At 44.7% G+C, this 19,069-nt stretch overlaps 1 protein-coding gene across 1 annotated transcript in view; it reads right to left on the reverse strand.

The window, feature by feature from the left end:
- Positions 1-2,795: 2,795 nt before the first annotated feature.
- Positions 2,796-19,069, reverse strand: part of LOC311107258 (uncharacterized protein) — a gene marked incomplete at both ends in the record, with an annotated part of 120,472 nt that continues 104,198 nt past the window's right edge. Inside the window, one exon of the mRNA XM_084149738.1 lies at positions 2,796-2,841. Within this exon, the coding sequence (XP_084005864.1) occupies positions 2,796-2,841 (46 nt within the window). The remainder of the gene's footprint in view (positions 2,842-19,069) is intronic.

Raw genomic sequence — 19,069 nt, forward strand, 5'->3', positions numbered from 1 at the left:
AAAACACTTACCTGTGCAGGTATTTAAAAAAAGATTTACCTGTACTGTAGGTGTGGCAGATGTGGCAGATTTGTCAAGCTGAGAGACTCCCTGAGACGCTGCTGGCCTCCTGGTTGGGGGTCGGAAGCTCCGTGGTGCTGTGAGGACAGATTCATATAAGCCCTACCTGGCTACTAAGACTTCTTCTATTAGGGACGTCTAACGTTCAGTCTGCTGCACAGACCCTATGGACGCTCTAGTCTAAAGCGCCTGGTTAAATTGTGCTTAGGAATTATTTTATTTTTTTTATCTCTAAATGGTTAAACTAGTGAGATATCTGTGATTATTTTAAGAAATCTGTGAGTTTGTTTCATTTACTATCATCCTAACATAAGATATTGAATGATTTTGCCATATCTAATTAATGGATATTACACTACTTTCCATGAAGAGGACAGTATGTGTTACTACTTTATACAACCACATCGAATTGGGGGGAATTACATGCCGTTTTTTTAACCTCAGATTGGTGATGTTAGTATAAATATTTATAGTCAACACGATGACAAAAGATCAATTACTTAAAACAGATGAATATCTTTGGTTATGTTATACGCACTGGGGTTCACTATCATTTTCTTTCTCAAATGGCACCAACAATTCGGAGCGGCCACACCAATTCAAAATCTAGATAGAAGCTTTATAAAAGTTCTCATCTAACCAACCATGTATATATTTTAGGGGGTCATTTAGCAGACACTCTTATCCAGAGCGACTTCAACAGATTTTTCACCTAGTCTGCTTGGGGATTTGAACTAGCAACCTTTCAGTTACTGGCCCAATGCTCTTAACAGCTAGGCTACCTGCCAAGTTTCCGTGTGGCCTTAGAATAGTGTTAGTTTTAACAGTGCTACAACCCAAGCGTTTGCCCCTTATTCTATTGATTACAGCGTGATATCGATGGAAGTGATTAACAAAAAAAAGCATTGCGTTACACTTACCGTGTTGGCAAACCACTTTAATCAAAATGCAACACTTCAAAATGTAGCTAGCTGTCTTCTACAAATTATCTAACCAGTGATTACCACGTTATTCCTAGATTCTGTGTGGTTTTTGAGCTGTTATTTTTAACAGGACGTGCAACCTCATCTCCCTGTGATAATCGATGAGTGATTGACAGAACAGTGTTGCGTTTCTCTTTCTGTTTTGGTGACCCCCATATCAAAATGAAACATTCTAAAATATAGCTGAATATGTTCTGCAGGTTGTCTTCTAACCAATGATGTAAAAATATCTCCAGCTCCATGTGGTTTTTGAGTTGTGGTAGTTTCCACAGAGCATATCTCCCTCCCCGCACCCCCCACATCGATGAGTAATTTACATTTATTGCCACTTGTCAAAACAACAGGGGTTTTGGTGCGTGTGCAGTTTATTAGCTGTTTGTTTAAAACAATACAAGTAACATGATTACTATTGTTGTAAATGTATGTGTAGATAGTAAAGTTTATGTTTTCAATATATCACAAACTGTGTTTTGACATTGGGCTATTTCTCAATATGTCTGTCAACAGGAAGCAGCAACAGCATCATTTTAAATTTAAGTTTTAGTAATATAAATGCTGAATGAGTCCAAAAACATGCTCTATTTAATTTATTTTCATGACATACCAGATATCAACAAAACGGGTTTGCCCTAAACGTAACACAGACCATTTCACATATTTTAGCATACCTTCCACTCCTTTAGCCCTACCTGTCTACTAGCCTAGTGGTATCTGGGTAGGTCCTACCAGTCTACTAGCCTAGTGGTATCTGGGTAGGTCCTACCAGTCTACTAGCCTAGTGGTATCTGGGTAGGTCCTAACAGTCTACTAGCCTAGTGGTATCTGGGTAGGTCCTACCAGTCTACTAGCTTAGTGGTATCTGGGTAGGTCCTACCAGTCTACTAGCCTGGTGGTATCTGGGTAGGTCCTACCAGTCTACTAGCCTGGTGGTATCTGGGTAGGTCCTACCAGTCTACTAGCCTGGTGGTATCTGGGTAGGTCCTACCAGTCTACTAGCCTGGTGGTATCTGGGTAGGTCCTACCAGTCTACTAGCCTGGTGGTATCTGGGTAGGTCCTATCAGTCTACTAGCCTGGTGGTATCTGGGTAGGTCCTACCAGTCTACTAGCCTGGTGGTATCTGGGTAGGTCCTACCAGTCTACTAGCCTGGTGGTATCTGGGTAGGTCCTACCAGTCTACTAGCCTGGTGGTATCTGGGTAGGTCCTACCAGTCTACTAGCCTAGTGGTATCTGGGTAGGTCCTACCAGTCTACTAGCCTGGTGGTATCTGGGTAGGTCCTACCAGTCTACTAGCCTGGTGGTATCTGGGTAGGTCCTACCAGTCTACTAGCCTGGTGGTATCTGGGTAGGTCCTACCAGTCTACTAGCCTGGTGGTATCTGGGTAGGTCCTACCAGTCTACTAGCCTGGTGGTATCTGGGTAGGTCCTACCAGTCTGCTAGCCTAGTGGTATCTGGGTAGGTCCTACCAGTCTACTAGCCTGGTGGTATCTGGGTAGGTCCTACCAGTCTACCAGCCTAGTGGTATCTGGGTAGGTCCTACCAGTCTACTAGCCTGGTGGTATCTGGGTAGGTCCTACCAGTCTACTAGCCTGGTGGTATCTGGGTAGGTCCTATCGTTCTACTAACACGATACTTCTTATAACATCCTAATTTACTACTACTGCTCTACCTGGTGGGCATCTCTCCAGTCGAGGGGTCCACTCATCCTCCTCGGAGTCGCTGGGTGCGAGAAGCGGAGCAGTGTTTACCATTTTAGGTCTGCCTCTCCTCATAAACGCAGGTACCGGGGAGTTCAGCCCTGAGGGACACATTAGCACACACAGTAGAGACACTCTGCTCTATACAACACACACAGTAGAGACATGGCGCAATACAGGAGTAAACAATATATAATAATAATAGTGATGAATCTAAAATCACAGACAGAAGGTGTAAACCAGACACATCATAGGGGCTATAACGATGAAGCATCTGTTTAGAACGTTCTCACCACCAAATATGGTAGTGAGAGGAAGTCCAGTCTAGAGGGAGAGGATTGAATTAGGTGAAACTGGGCCCACATTCTGCTCATTGTCTCATCGATGAAACATCTGATCTCAATAAATGTTTCTGTTCCCAAATCTAGAATCTGTTACGAACACAGTGCACTAAGTTGTATAGACTTGACGCTTTGGCAAAAAAAATTAATGCATTGTTTAGAAGGAGTGCAAAGTGCAATTGAGTTTGTACACACCCATAATTCACAGAGGAGGCGTTCCCTAACGGAAATATGCAAATACATGCTACAACAAGCCAATAGGATCTCGCTAGCTCTTGCTTGGCTTTGCCCACCTCCTTGCTTGTTCTGCCCACTATGCTCAGGGTTGCCATGTTTTCCCGCTAAATTGGTCTACTTTTGGATTGGCTGCGGGTTTTTGGGCTACTTCTAAATTGCACCACGGCCACGATGGCATTTCTCTCTCAAGGTAATTTTTTTGTTTAAATATATTCATTGTGACCTGCTGCTGCTGACTATCAGGCAGTGAGGCAGGCTGTTACTGGTGAGTGAGTGAGTGAGTGAGTGAGTGAGTGAGTGAGTGAGTGAGTGAGTGAGTGAGTGAGTGAGTGAGTGAGTGAGTGAGTGAGTGAGTGAGTGAGTGAGTGAGTGAGTGAGTGAGTGAGTGAGTGAGTGAGTGAGTGAGTGAGTGAGTGAGTGAGGAGGGGGAGGGGGAGGGCCAGAGGGGGGGGGTGTGTTGAGAGCACTGGTTGACAGAGTGCTGCAGCAGGCAGCGGAGTCACAGAGACGGACATCGTGACAGCTTTTTACCAGTTGCAGGCAGGCTATTTAGATTGGTCATTATGGAGACACCTATTTCCAAAAAACATATTAGCACGCTAGAACTGATATAAAGGCGACAAAGCACTGGAAAACGACTTTAGGCACACTAGAGCGCTTTAGATACATTCGCTCAGAGGTGGTTTAAAGTAAAATGCATTCTAATGTCGACTTTTCTTATGGAAAACCGTATCAAGAGAAGTTAAGTGTTTTACGCCTTCTCAGTTCTTCGGTCTTGAGCGCTGCACGAGTGGAAATTTGAAATGGAAATGATGGAAATCCCTCCCATCCTTCTGTAATGGGAAAAAGTCCACAATGAAACTGTGGAGAATGATATATTTGCATCTGTTGGCCATCAAGAAGGCTATTAATTTCGATGCCATTGTAGGCTACTGTAGCCTACCATTTGATACAATAAATAAACTCAGCAAAAAAAGAATCATCCCCTTTTCAGGACCCTGTCTTTAAAAGATAATTCGTAAAAATCCAAATAACTTCACAGATCTTCATTGTAAAGGGTTTAAACACTGTTTCCCATGCTTGTTCAATGAACCATTAACAATTACTGAACATGCACCTGTGGAACGGTCGTTAAATAATATAATATAATAATATAAGACACTAACAGCTTACAGACGGTAGGAAAGGTGAGGTCACAGTTATGAAAACTTAGGACACTAAAGAGGCCTTTCTACTGACTCTGAAAAACACCAAAAGAAAGATGCCCATGGTCCCTGCTCATCTGCGTGAATGTGCCTAAGGCATGCTGCAAAGAGGCATGAGGACTGCAGATGTGGCCAGGGCAATAAATTGCCATGTCCGTACTGTGAGACGCCTAAGACAGCGCTACAGGGAGACAGGACGGACAGCTGATTGTCCTCACAGTGGCAGACCACGTGTAACAACACCTGCACAGGATCGGTACATCCGAACATCACACCTGCGGGACAGGTACAGGATGGCAACAACAACTGCCCGAGTTACACCAGGAACGCACAATTCCTCCATCAGTGCTCAGACTGTCCGCAATAGGTTGAGAGAGGCTGGACTGAGGGCTTGTAGGCCTGTTGTAAGGCAGGTCCTCACCAGACATCACCGGCAACAACGTCGCCTATGGGCACAAACCCACCGTCGCTGGACCAGACAGGGATGGCAAAAAGTGCTCTTCACTGACGAGTCGCGGTTTTGTCTCACCAGGGGTGATGGTCGGATTTGCGTTTATCGTTAAAGGAATGAGCGTTACACCAAGGCCTGTACTCTAGAGCGGGTTTGATTTGGAGGTGCAGGGTCCGTCATGGTCTGGGGCGGTGTGTCACAGCATCATCGGAAGAGTGGGATAACATATCACAGCAAGAACTGGCAAATCTGGTGCAGTCCATGAGGAGGAGATGCACTGCAGTACTTAATGCAACTGGTGGCCACACCAGATACTGACTGTTACTTTTGATTTTGACCCCCCCTTTGTTCAGGGACACATAATTCCATGTATGTTAGTCACATGTCCGTGGAACTTGTTCAGTTCATGTCTCAGTTGTTGAATCTTGTTATGTTCATACAAATATTTACACATGTTAAGTTTGCTGAAAATAAACGCAGTTGACAGTGAGAGGGCGTTTCTTTTTTTGCTGAGTTTATGTTGAAATTACGATATCACTGGAGTAATACCAAATCAATTTGTGCCACTTGTGTAGCCTACCTGGAGCTGGCAAATTGATAGATAATAAATATTATATAACTTCAGTTTGTTGTAGCCTTGTGTTATTATGCAATTATTAATGGCCATGGTTACAGCTCTATCGCAAATGTATCATTCTCCACATTTAATGTCAGTTTCATTGTGGACTTTTCCCTGAAATTAGATGTTGGCTATAGGCTACCTGCATCTAGCTCAGCAAACCATGGCAACATTGAATTGCAATTATAAACCAGATTTTTGTCAGCAGCCTATGCCTATTGAAATAACAAGTAAATCTTGCAAATATGCCATTTATAACGGTTTGTAGTCTTAACATCTGGCACATATTAACAGCACAATTGCCAGGAAATAGCCTAACATTCATTTTTTGAAATTCGTCTAAGTGTTTCTTGCACAGATTTCGAGATCCTATGTCCAACTTCATCACTCAAACTCTCCTGTCGGATTTATCTATAGTTGTGCACATGAGCAAATGGGATTTATTTCCAATCATAAACTGGGTGGTTCAAGCCCTGAATGCTGATTGGTTGACAGCCGTGGTATATCAGACCACATACCACAGGTATGACAACACATTTATTTTTACTGCTCTAATTACGTTGGTAACCAGTTTATTATAGCAATAAGGCACCTCAGGGGTTTGTGGTATATGGCCAATATACCACGGCTACGGGCTGTATCCAGGCACTCTAAGTTGTGTTGTGCTTTAGAACAGCCCTTAGCCGTGGTATATTGGCCATATACCACAAAACCTTAGGCCTTATTGCTTAATTATAAACTTGGTGGTTTGAGCCTTGAATGCTGATTTGTTGAAAGCCGTGGTATATCATCAGATGGTGTACAAATGGGTATGATAAAAACATATATTTTTTTTACAGTTTTTTTACTAATTACTTTGGTAACAAGTTTATAATACCATTAATATTGTATACAGACAGCTGCCGGAGCCAGTTCCCAGGGCACCACCTGGTCAAATATGCTGCCGACACTGCTTTGGTCAGTCTCCTCAAAGGGGATGAGACCAAGCACGGACAGGCTCTGTATGACTTTATTGTCTGGTGCGAGTCATCCCATCTAAAATTAAACACATCAAAAACAAAGGATATGGTGATTGACTTTCGAAGGAACACTACCATGTACACACCATCACTTATAGAAGGTGAGCCCATCGAAATAGTGGAGGAGTAAAAATACCTTAGGCTAGTCATTGACAACAAGCTGTCCTGGGATCAGTGTCCTGACACTACTTTTAAGAAAGGCCAACAGACTGTATTTCCTATGGAAACTGCACTTTTGTTTATGTTGATCTAACCATCATAGTTATCTTTTATAAACCATGAATTGAGAGCATTCTGTTCTACTGCTTGACCTGCTAGTTTGGGAATATCAACATTGCACAGAAAAATAGATTGGGCAAGATAGTCAAATCAAATCAAATGTTATTGGTCGCACACGTTTAGCAGATGTTATTGCGGGTGTAGCAAAAAACGCTTGCGTTCCTAGCACCAACAGTGCAGTAATATCTAACAATACACACAAATTTAAAAGTAAAATAATGGAATTAGAAATATATAAATATTAGGACGAGCAATGTCGGAGTATCAATATACAGTATATACAGTACCAGTCAAAAGTTTGTGGACACACCTACTCATTCAAGGGTTTTCTTTATTTTTATGATATAGTAACAAATCAAAATATATTTATTGATGACAGCTTTGCACATGCTTGGCATTCTCTCAACCAGCTTCATGAGGTAGTCACCTGGAATGCATTTTAATTAACAATTAATGACCAATCAATTAACATTCAATTGATTTCCTTCTTAATGCGTTTGAACCAATCAGTTGTGGTGTGACAAGGTAGGGGTGGTATACAGAAGATAGCCCTATTTGGTAAAAGACCATGTCCATATTACGGCAAGAACAGCTCAAATAAGCAAAGAGAAACGACAGTCCATCATTACTTTAAGACATGAAGGTCAGTCAAGTTTCATGAAGTGCAGCCGCAAAAACCATCAAGCGCTGTGATGAAACTGTCTCTCACGAGGACCGCCACAGGAATGGAAGACCCAGAGTTACCTCTGCTGCAGATAAGTTAATTAGAGTTACCAGCCTCAGAAATTGCAGCCCAAATAAATGATTCACAGAGTTCAAGTAACAGACACATCTCAACATCAACTCTTCAGAGGAGGCTGCGTGAATCAGGCCTTCATGGTTGAATTGCTGCAAAGAAACCACTATTAAAGGATACCAATAATAAGAAGAGACTTGCTTGGGCCAAGAAACACGAGCAATGGACATTAGACCGGTGGAAATCTGTCCTTTGGTCTGATGAGTCCAAATTTGAGATTTTTAGTTCCGTGTCTTCGTGAGACGCAGAGTAGGTGAACAGATGATCTCCGCATGTGTGGTTCCCACCGTGAAGCATGGAGGAGGAGGTGTGATGGTGTTATGCTGGTGACACTGTGATTTATTTAGAATTCAAGGCACACTTAACCAGCATGGCTACCACAGCATTCTGCAGCGATACGCCATCCCATCTGGTTTGCGCTTAGTGAGACTATAATTTGTTTTTCAACAGGACAACGACCCAACACGCCTCCAGGCTGTGGAAGGGCTATTTGACCAAGCAGGAGAGTGATGGAGTGCTGCATCAGATGACCTGGCCTCCACAAACACCCGACCTCAACCCAATTGAGATGGTTTGGGTTGAGTTGGACCGCAGAGTGAAGGAAAAGCAGCCAACAAGTGCTCAGCATATGTGGGAACTCCTTTGAAAAGCATTCCAGGAGAAGCTGGTTGAGAGAATGACAAGAGTGTGCAAAGCCATCATCAAGGCAAAGGGTGGCTACTTTGAAGAATCTCAAATATAAAATATATTTTTATATGTTTAACACTTTTTTGGTTACTACATGATTCCATATGTGTTATTTCATAGTTTTGATGTCTTCACTATTATTCTACAATGTAGAAAATAGTACAAATAACCCTTGAATGAGTAGGTGTGTCCAAACTTTTGACTGGTACTGTATATATGTGATGGGTGTATAGACATTATGGACAGTATGTGGATAGAATATATAGTACATCTGAAGACTATGTGGATAGAATAGGATAGTCAGGACTCGCAGAAAAATCATGGGGCAGCAACAGCAAGAACTGTCATCTCTCTGCCTGGGCAGAGCCCTCCAGAAGGCAAATAAAATAGCGGTTGACTCTTCCCACCCACTCCACCCTGAATTCCAGCTCCTGGCCACAGGTACTCTTTTATTCCGAATGCAATTCTGCAACTTAACAAAATGTTGGACTAATTACCCTTTATCACTTGCACTTTAACTATGAAATTGCACTTACCCAGCCTACTTCATTGTAAACATCCTTTGCTATTTAAAAAAGTATACTTTTTTATATGTGAATTGCCTCTGAGGACATTCACGATTTCTGAATCTGAATAAGGCACCTCCGGGGTTTGTGGTATATGGCCATGTAGAAATGGCGCCGACAGAGAGGGCTGCCTCGCTTCTTGTCCTTAGGAAACTTTGCAGTATTTTGTTTTTTTATGTATTATTTCTTACATCGTTAGCTCAGAAAACCTTAAGTGTTATTACATACAGCCGGGAAGAACTATTGGATATCAGAGCAGCGTCAACTTACCAACACTACGACCAGGAATACAACTTTCCCTAAGCGGATCCTTTGTCCGCACCAACCAGGGCATTGGAACTGATACCAGATGCCGACCCAAAACAACGCCGCGGGATGAGAGGCGCGCACACCGCCCATCACTTCAGAGTATATTATTTGCTAATGTCCAGTCCCTAGATAACAAAGTGGACGAGATCAGGGCAAGGGTTACTTTCCAGAGAGACATCAGGGATTGTAACATACTGTTTCACGGAAACATGGCTCTCTCGGGATATACTGTCCCCGTCCATACAGTCATCTGGGTTCTCAGTACATCGCGCCGACAGGAATAAACATCTCTCCGGGAAGAAGAAGGGTGGGGGGGTTTGTTTCATGATTAGCGACTCATGGTGTAATTCTCATTTTGTTCACCTGACCTAGAATTCCTCACAATCAAATGCCGACGTATTATCTCCCAAGATAATTCTCTTTGGTTATTGTTACAGCCGTGTATATCCCCCCTCAAGCAGATACCACGATGACCCTCAAGGAACTTCAATGGACTTTACGCAAACAGGAAACCATATATCCTGAGGCTGCATTTATTGTAGCTGGGGATTTTAACAAAGCAAATTTGAGAAAAAGGCTACTTAAATTCTATCAGCATATTGACTGTGGCACTCGGCTGGAAGAACACTAGCTCACTGCAACACTAATTTCCGCAATGCATACAACGCCCTCCCCGGACCTCCTTCCGGCAAATCTGACCACGACTCCATTTTTCTCCTCCCATTCCTATACGCAGAAACTCAAACAGGAAGCACCCGTGCTAAGGACTATTGAACACTGGTCTGACCAATCAGAATCCACGCTTCAAGGTTGTTTTGATCACGCGGACTGGGATATGTTCCGGGTAGCCTCTGAGAATAAATAGACGTACACTTGAAGTCGGAAGTTTACATACACCTTAGCCAAATACATGTAACTCTTTTTTTCACAATTCCTGACATTTAATCCTAGTAAAAATTCACTGTCTTAGGTCAGTTAGGATCACCACTTTATTGCAAGAATGTGAAATGTCAGAATAATAGTAGACAGAATGATTTATTTAAGCTTTTATTTATTTCATCACATTACCAGTGGGTCGGAAGTTTACATACACTCAATTAGTATTTGGTAACATTGCCTTTAAATTGTTTAACTTGGGTCAAACGTTTCAGGTAGCCTTCCACAAGCTTCCCACAGTAAGTTGGGTGAATTTTGCCCCATTGCTCCTGACAGAGCTGGTGTAACTGAGTCAGGTTTGTAGGCCTCCTTGCTCGCACACGTTTTTTCAGTTCTGCCGACAAATGTTCTATAGGATTGAGGTCAAGGCTTTGTGATGGCCACTCCAATACCTTGACTTTGTTGTCCTTAAGCCATTTTGCCACAACTTTGGAAGTATGCTTGGGGTCATTGTCCATTTGGAAGAGCCATTTGCAACCAAGCTTTAACTTCCTGACTGATGTCTTTAGATGTTGCTTCAATATATCCACATAATTTTCCTTCCTCATGATGCCATCTATTTTGTGAAGTGCACCAGTCCCTCCTGCAGCAAAGCACCCCCACAGCATGATGCTGCCACCCCCTTGCTTCACGGTTGGGATGTTGTTTTTCAGCTTGCAAGGTACCCCCTTTTTCCTCCAAACATAATGATGGCTACCCGGCCTATTTGCACTGCCCCCACCCCCTCTTTTTATGCTGCTGCTACTCTGTTCATTATTTATGCATAGTCACTTTAACTCTACCCACATGTTCATATTACTTCAACTACCTCAACTAGCCGGTGCCCCCGCACATTGACTCTGCACTGGTACCCCCCTGTATATATAGCCTCCCTACTGTTATTTTATTTTACTTCTGCTCTTTTTTTCTCAACACTTTTTTGTTGTTGTTTTATTTTACTTTTTTATTTAAAATAAATGCACTGTTGGTTAAGGGCTGTAAGTAAGCATTTCACTGTAATGTCTGCACCTGTTGTATTCGGCGCATGTGGCCAATACAATTTGATTTGATTTGGTCAAACAGTTCCATTTTTGTTTCGTCAGACCAGAGGACATTTCTCCAAAAAGTACGATCTTTGTCCCCATGTGCAGTTGCAAACCGTAGTCTGGCGTTTTTATGGCAGGTCCTTTGCTGTTGTTCTGGAATTTATTTGCACTTTCCGCACCAAAGTACGTTCATCTCTAGGAGACAGAACGCGTCTCCTTCCTGAGCGGTATGACGGCTGCGTGGTCCCATGGTGTTTATACTTGCGTACTATTGTTTGTACAGATGAACGTGGTACCTTTAGGCATTTGGAAATTGCTCCCAAGGATGAACCAGACTTGTGGAGGTCTACCATTTTTCCCCCCGAGGTCTTGGCTGATTTCTTTTGATTTTCCCATAATGTCAAGCAAAGAGGCACTGAGTTTGAAGGTAGGCCTTGAAATACATCCACAGGTACACCTCCAATTGACTCAAATGATGTCAATTAGCCCATCAGAAGCTTCTAAAGCCATGACATCATTTTCTGGAATTTTCCAAGATGTTTAAAGGCACAGTCAACTTCGTGTATGTAAACTTCTGACCCACTGGAATTGTTATACAGTGAATTATAAGTGAAATAATCTGTCTGTAAACAATTGTTGGAAAAATTACTTGTGTCATGCACAAAGTAGATATCCTAACCAACTTGACAAAACTATAGTTTGTTAACAAGAAATTTGCGGAGTGGTTGAAAAACAAGTTTTAATGACTCCAACCTAAGTGTATGTAAACTTATTAGATTTTTGATATACCATGGCTAAGGGATACGTCCTAAGAACAGCCGTGGTTCATTGGCCATATAACACACCTCCTTGGGCCTTATTGCTTAATCATAGCAGTCAAAACAAGTTAAATCAACATCCATTGATGGAAAATGATCTGGCCAGTTTAACAAGGGCAAATTCTATTTTCTCTTGCGATCTATTTTTAAGCTCACAATAACTATTATTTAAATGGAAACCTAATTTTCTTCTTAGCCTACGTCGATATTCCTTCATAATTCGCTCGATAACATTATGGAAAAACATTTTTGGCCTGCTATTCAGCCCTTGTGGGCGGGGTTTGAGTGGTCATTGGGCTAGAAATTTCAGCTAGACCTGGCAACCCTGACTATGCGTCATTTGCTCCCACTATAAACGACACAGATTAACTATCGTGGGTTAAGTTATAAATATCTTTGCAAAATTGTCATTTTGTCACTGTTCAGCTACATCTGGGACACTTACCTATAGTAAGCATAGCCAGGTGGTTCCTCTTCAAGTTTCTGTACCGAACTTTCTCACATTTCACTAGATGGGTCCATTCCATCTTTGAGAAATAGGTCTTCAGATCATCGAAATCATCCTAATGGGAGTGTGCAGGTGTAGCTATAATGTTGGCTCATGTACAAATGGCACAAGCAGAAATCACCTGAACATATAACATAATATAATATGCCATTTAGCAGACGCTTTTATCCAAAGCGACTTACAGTCATGCGTGCATACATTTTTGTGTATGGGTGGTCCCGGGGATCGAACCCACTACCCTGGCGTTACAAGCGCCGTGCTCTACCAGCTGAGCTACAGAGGACCACCATATCAGATACAGTAGCTACCTAGATAGATAGATGGCTAAATTCTACCTCTCCATCTTAAGTGGTCCCATCTAGAGGTTGACATGGGAGTGAAAATGAATTCCTGTCCCATCTTGTCCTGCAATTTGTTTTCCTGTGCTGTCCTGATCCCGCAACAGTTCTATATCCCTGGAATATTACTGTCCCTTCCCGATAAAAATCACTCCCATCCCGTTGCACGCAGAAATATGTAGGCTATTGTGTTTTTACAAGCCATGTACTTCGTTCCTTTGTTGTCAAAGACAACTGAACTCCATCAAATTGAGCTAAAACATCTATCCTTGGGTTTAATGTTAATGTTAGTGATGGGTCCTTGGCTGCAACTGATGTAGGTTGGCAATTGAGGCAGCCTAGTAACTACAGAAGCTACAACTGGACCTAACAGCGAGCGAACTGGGAGAGGAGAAATTACAATTTATTTTGTTAACGATTTCTATTAAGTAAACTATATTAGGCCTAGCCTACATTGTTGGTTTTCTTTTATGAAATGCTACATACATTACATATTTCCTCCCAAAATAGTTTAACACTATTCCTGTACTGACCTTTCCTGTGGACTGTTTGATACTGTCCCATCCTGTCCCGAACTTGACTCTAGAATTTGACTCCCATTCCTGACAGAATCCTGCGGGACCCGCACGACCCGTGGGAGTCCTGTTCCCCTGTCCTCTAGTCCCATCATCAGTATCTTGGTCTACTGTTAGCTGATAAACTTGCTAGGCATTTCTCAACTCACCTCTTCCTAAGAACTCATTTTAGCTGTCTTCCCTCGAAGTTCTTTGCCCCTGAACTTGTAGCTACAAGTGCGAAATATAGGAAAATAGTTAATATCATTATCAAGTGTTAATTTGTCAGCAGGTAGCTAATTTGACTATTTTGGTTAACTAGCTAACGTTAGCGTTAGTCTTTTAGCTAGCTAGCTAGCACTAGCTAGTGTTAGAAATTGCGTAATTCAAATCTGGTATTGGAATAAGAGAAAACATAATCAAGAGATATTCAATCCAAGCTAAATTTATTATATGCAAAATGTATGTATGATAAGTATGAAGGTTCGTATATACGGGTCCACTGAAATACCACGCAGGGCACTCAGTTAACTAATCCATTGTTCTAAGTTCTTCTTCAAATACTCTGACAGAAAGACTCCACTTCTTCTGTTGGCCAACCAGAGCAAAGGACTGAGTGTGGTCCAGACTCCATTTCAGCCAATCCGTTCCATTTGTTACCAGGCATAGTTGCTATGATAATAACCTGCGGAGTCAGCACCGAAAATACACAAAATCCACTGTAGCCATGTTCAAGGACAGTTTCACAGACAACAAAGAGAGAGTGTTCTTATCAGCCTGTTATGTGAAACAATCCATATCAGTACAGTGCTCCTCATTAATGCATTCCTTCCAAGCTATTCATCACGTACAGATCCAATTAAAAAATAAAACCCAACACTAGGTACAAATATAGTAGTTAACACAGTAACGTTCGCTAGCTAGCTACGTTACAGTACTGTACTTCTGTAATTTAGCACTGCAAACTTGTTTATGGTAACGTAGCTAACGTTAGCTACTGTACATTACCGAGCTAACAAATTATTCTCAATATAGCTAATAACATAGCAATATTTTACTATTTATAGCCTGGTATTCTAGCTAGCTAAATTACCTACCTTTTGAAACCGTTGTTTGGAAAAACGAGCTAATATAATCCGACCATCCACAGTTCAGTCACTCTAAACTGAGGTAAATTTCGCGAGCAATTGAACTAGCCCACTGGTCCGCGAGACAACTTCTGGCGCCAAACAAAGCCCACTGGTCCGCGAGACAACTTCTGGCGCCAAACATACAACGGCGGGAAAGAGGGTGGAAAATCACTGACTGAACTCTCTCTGCCCAGTTGCCACTTGCCAGTGTTGCTGTTGTTGTCTGCCCATGGTGCTGACAGTCCAGCCAGTCTGTCTCTTCATTATCTGATAGAGCTCAATGGTTGACTGTTTCTTTCTATGTAGAATTATACATTTAGTCTGAGCTGCCAACTCTCAAGCATTGGCCATGAGTCACATGCATTTGACCAAATTCTCATGCTCTCAAGGCATTATATCTCATGCTTTAAAAAGTACAGCGCATTAACCTTTCAACTGTGCTCCAAATCTATAGGATTATAATGATGACAGAACTATGTGAGCATGTATTTTGAATTTCGCGGTAGTACATTGACATTCGTGGTTGCAAATATGATTGCAAATGTGTAATTTAATTTAGCAAGCTTGTATCATATGTGAAAGATTTAACAATGGTCGCAAACTTGTAACTTGACATTTGTTCATACATTCAATAAGATTTGCAAGTATAATTTATTTTCAGAATTATTACAGGTCCATTTATGAGTATGAATATTCTGCTGTAAATAAAAAATACACTTGCAGATTTTGAATCTGCCGCACACAGAGTTCTTGTCACGGTTCAGACAGACGACCAGAGGACCACAATTGCGTCACACCAGAAAGTTTATTAAACTTAAGGGAAAAGGGAAGTAGGGAGTGAATGAAGGCTCCAGGGGTAACAGGGATCCCGTCCAATGTGCTGGGTCTGTGCCCCCCCCAGTGGCAGCGGTGCGTCCTATGAAGCCGGTGGTGGGTGGTCCAGAAGTCCTGGGGGGGGGAGACACAGACACAACAGGGCGGAATGAAACAAGGCAGCAGTACAGTTCAAGGGAAATCCAAAATACGTAGTAGCAAGGCAGAAGGCTGGTCAGAGTTACCGGGATTGAAGAGTAGTCAGGAGTCGTAATGGCAGAAGCAGGTCTGGATCTCCTGAGGCAGAAGAGTATCCAAAAAACAGGCAGGTCCGGGGTCACAAAACCAGGGTGAGCCAGAAGCGCGAGCAAACAGGTTCCGGGTGTGAGCTTTGCAGACGATCTGACACCGGAGAGCTGAAAGACAGGGCCTTAAATACTGGGAGAGGTAGTGGGTAATGCAGCGCAGCTGGCAGAGTAATTAGAGCAGAGCAGAGCAGGGACAGGTGGAGCTAGTTAGGCTGAGTAGAGAGAGTGGTGAGCAGAGTGGAAGACAATTAAGGTGGTAACCCGGTGGAGTGAGAGGCCCATGACAGAACCCCCCCCCCAAGGGACGGCCCCAGAAGTCCCAAGAGCAACACCACGCCGGGCGGGAGGAGGGGAGCCGGAGGAGGGCTAGAACTCCTCCGAACGGTCCGAGTGAACGTCCTCATCCTCGGAGGAAGCCGGAGGGCCGTGGTCGGGAGATGGGACAGGTCCCGAGACAGGATCAGGCACAGGACAGGAAGCCGAGCGGGCCGGACGGTTAGGGACCCCTCTGGGGCGGCCCCTACGGATTGCAGGTTGATCAGGATGCCGTTGGTGGAAAGCGGTGATGAGAGTCCTATCCACAATCCGACTAGCTGGCACCCAGGTCCTTTCCTCAGGTCCATAGCCCTCCCAGTCAATGAGGTACTGGAGACCCCTACCCCTCCGTCTGGACCGAAGCAGGCGGCGGACGGTGTAAACCAGACCACCATCGACGAGCCGTGGAGGAGGAGGACCAGGCGCAGCAGGGACCAGCGGACTCTCATGGATGGGCTTAATCTTAGACACATGGAAAGTGGGGTGCACCCTCAGGGAATTAGGCAGTTGGAGCCGGACAGCAGTTGGGCTAATCACTCTTATGATAGGGAATGGGCCAATGAACCGAGGTGCCAGCTTCTGCGACTCCACCCTGAGTGGCAGGTTCTTCGATGACAACCACACCCTTTGACCAACATGGTAGGTGGGAGCAGGAATTCTCCGACGGTTGGCCCCGGTAGTGTAGCTGGCAACGGATCTGAGGAGTGTGGCTCGGGCTTGTGACCAGGTGCGGCGACATCGACGGGCAAAAGCAAGTGCAGATGGGCAAGTAACCTCCTCTTCCTGGCTGGCAAATAGAGGAGGCTGGTATCCATAAACACATTGGAAAGGGGACATACCGATGGCAGAGCAGGTCAGAGAATTGTGTGCGTACTCCACCCATGTCAATTGCTGCGACCAGGAGTGGGGGTTACGTGAAGTCATGCATCGCAGTGCCTTCTCGAGCTCCTGATTAGCCCGCTCTGACTGCCCATTGGATTGGGGATGGAATCCGGAAGTCAGACTGACTGTGGCTCCCAGCAGGTGACAGAACTCCTTCCAAAAAGCGGAGGAGAATTGTGGACCACGGTCAGAAACTACATCCTTTGGCAGTCCGTGGATCCGGAAGACGTGTTCCAGGACCACCTGGGCGGTCTCCTTGGCGGTTGGGAGCTTGGGGAGGGGAATGAAGTGTGCCATCTTGCTGAAACGGTCAACGATGGTGAGAATGACGGTCATGCCCCTTGAAGGGGGCAGCCCTGTGACAAAGTCAAGGGCGATGTGAGACCAGGGACGTCTGGGCACAGGCAGGGGCTGCAGCAATCCGGCTGGGGGCTGGCAGGACGACTTGTGTTGGTTGCAGATGGGGCAGGCTTGGACGAATTCCCGTACATCCTTCCTCAGAGAGGGCCACCAGAACCTCTGGGCGAGCAGGTTGTAAGTGCGGGTGGAGCCAGGGTGACAAGCTAGGCGGGAGTCATGTCCCCACTGAACGACCTGGGACCTCAGGTCTTCGGGGACAAAAAGGCGGTCAGCTGGGCAAGTGCTGGGACCTGGCTGGTTACGGAGAGCCTCCAGCACCTGTTCCTCAACAGCCCAGGTCAGAGCTGCAACGATGCAGGGACTTGGCAGAATCGACACAGGGTCCTTGGAGGGGGTGTCATCCTTCTGGAATTGACGGGAGAGGGCGTCTGGCTTGGTGTTGCGTGATCCAGGCCGGTATGACAGAGTGAAATTAAACCTGGTGAAGAACAGGGCCCAGCGGGACTGCCTGGAGTTCAACCGTTTGGCCGTGCGGATGTACTCCAAGTTCTTATGATCGGTCCAAACGAGAAATGGAATGGTGGACCCCTCCAGCCAGTGACGCCACTCCTCCAAGGCAAGCTTCACAGCCAGCAGCTCACGGTTCCCTATGTCGTAATTGCACTCAGAGGGGGACAACCGACGTGAGAAAAAGGCACAGGGATGGAGCTTCCTATCCTCCGCAGCCCACTGAGAAATCACAGCACCAACTCCCACATCCGAGGCGTCCACCTCCACAATGAATTGCCGGTCCACATCAGGCATCTGGAGGATGGGAGCGGAGGTGAACCTCACCTTGAGGGTACTGAAGGCCTTGTCGGCTGCTGGGGTCCAGGTGAAGGGTTGCTTGGTGCTGGTTAGAGCAGTGAGAGGGGCAGCAACGGTACTGTAGTTCCGGATAAACTTCCTATAGAAGTTAGCAAACCCCAGAAACTGTTGCAGCTTCTTTCTGTTCTCCGGAACTGGCCATGAAGTGACTGCTGATACTTTGGCAGGATCCATTTGGATACTTCCCTCTGCCACTATGTACCCCAGGAAGGCCACTGTCTTGACGTGAAACTCACATTTCTCTGCCTTGGCGTAGAGGGAATTCTCCAGAAGACGATGAAGGACTTGCTGGACATGGCGGGTGTGTTCAGACAGGTTTCTGGAGTAGATTAAGATGTCATCCAGGTAAACGAAGACAAACTTGTTTAACATGTCCCGCAGTACATCATTCACTAGAGCCTGGAACACAGCAGGAGCATTGGTGAGGCCAAAAGGCATAACCAGATACTCGTAGTGGCCTGTTGGTGTATTGAATGCGGTTTTCCATTCATCTCCCTCCCGGATCCGCACTAGGTGGTAAGCGTTTCTGAGATCCAACTTGGTAAAAACAGTGGCTCCCTGGAGCAACTCAAAAGCAGAGGTGAGCAGAGGCAGAGGGTAACGGTTTTTCACTGTGATGTCGTTGAGTCCCCTGTAGTCGATGCAGGGGCGAAGAGATCCGTCCTTCTTCCCCACAAAGAAGAAGCCAGCACCAGCAGGAGATGAAGATGAACGGATTAATCCTGCGGACAGAGAGCCATTGATGTAGTCCTCCATGGACTTTCTTTCAGGAGCAGACAACGAATAAAGACGACCCTTTGGAGGAGCTGTTCCAGGGAGGAGGTCGATGGCACAGTCGTACGGTCGGTGAGGGGGCAGAGATGTGGCTCTTGCTTTGTTAAACACCTCTCTGAGACCATGGTAGCATTCTGGGACATTGGAGAGGTCAGGAGCGGAGTTAGTAGGTACTGGCCGAGGGGGTAGTGC

This window comes from Coregonus lavaretus (genome assembly GCF_964263955.1).
Source record: "Coregonus lavaretus genome assembly, chromosome: 32".
Taxonomy (NCBI): Eukaryota; Metazoa; Chordata; class Actinopteri; order Salmoniformes; family Salmonidae; genus Coregonus; species Coregonus lavaretus.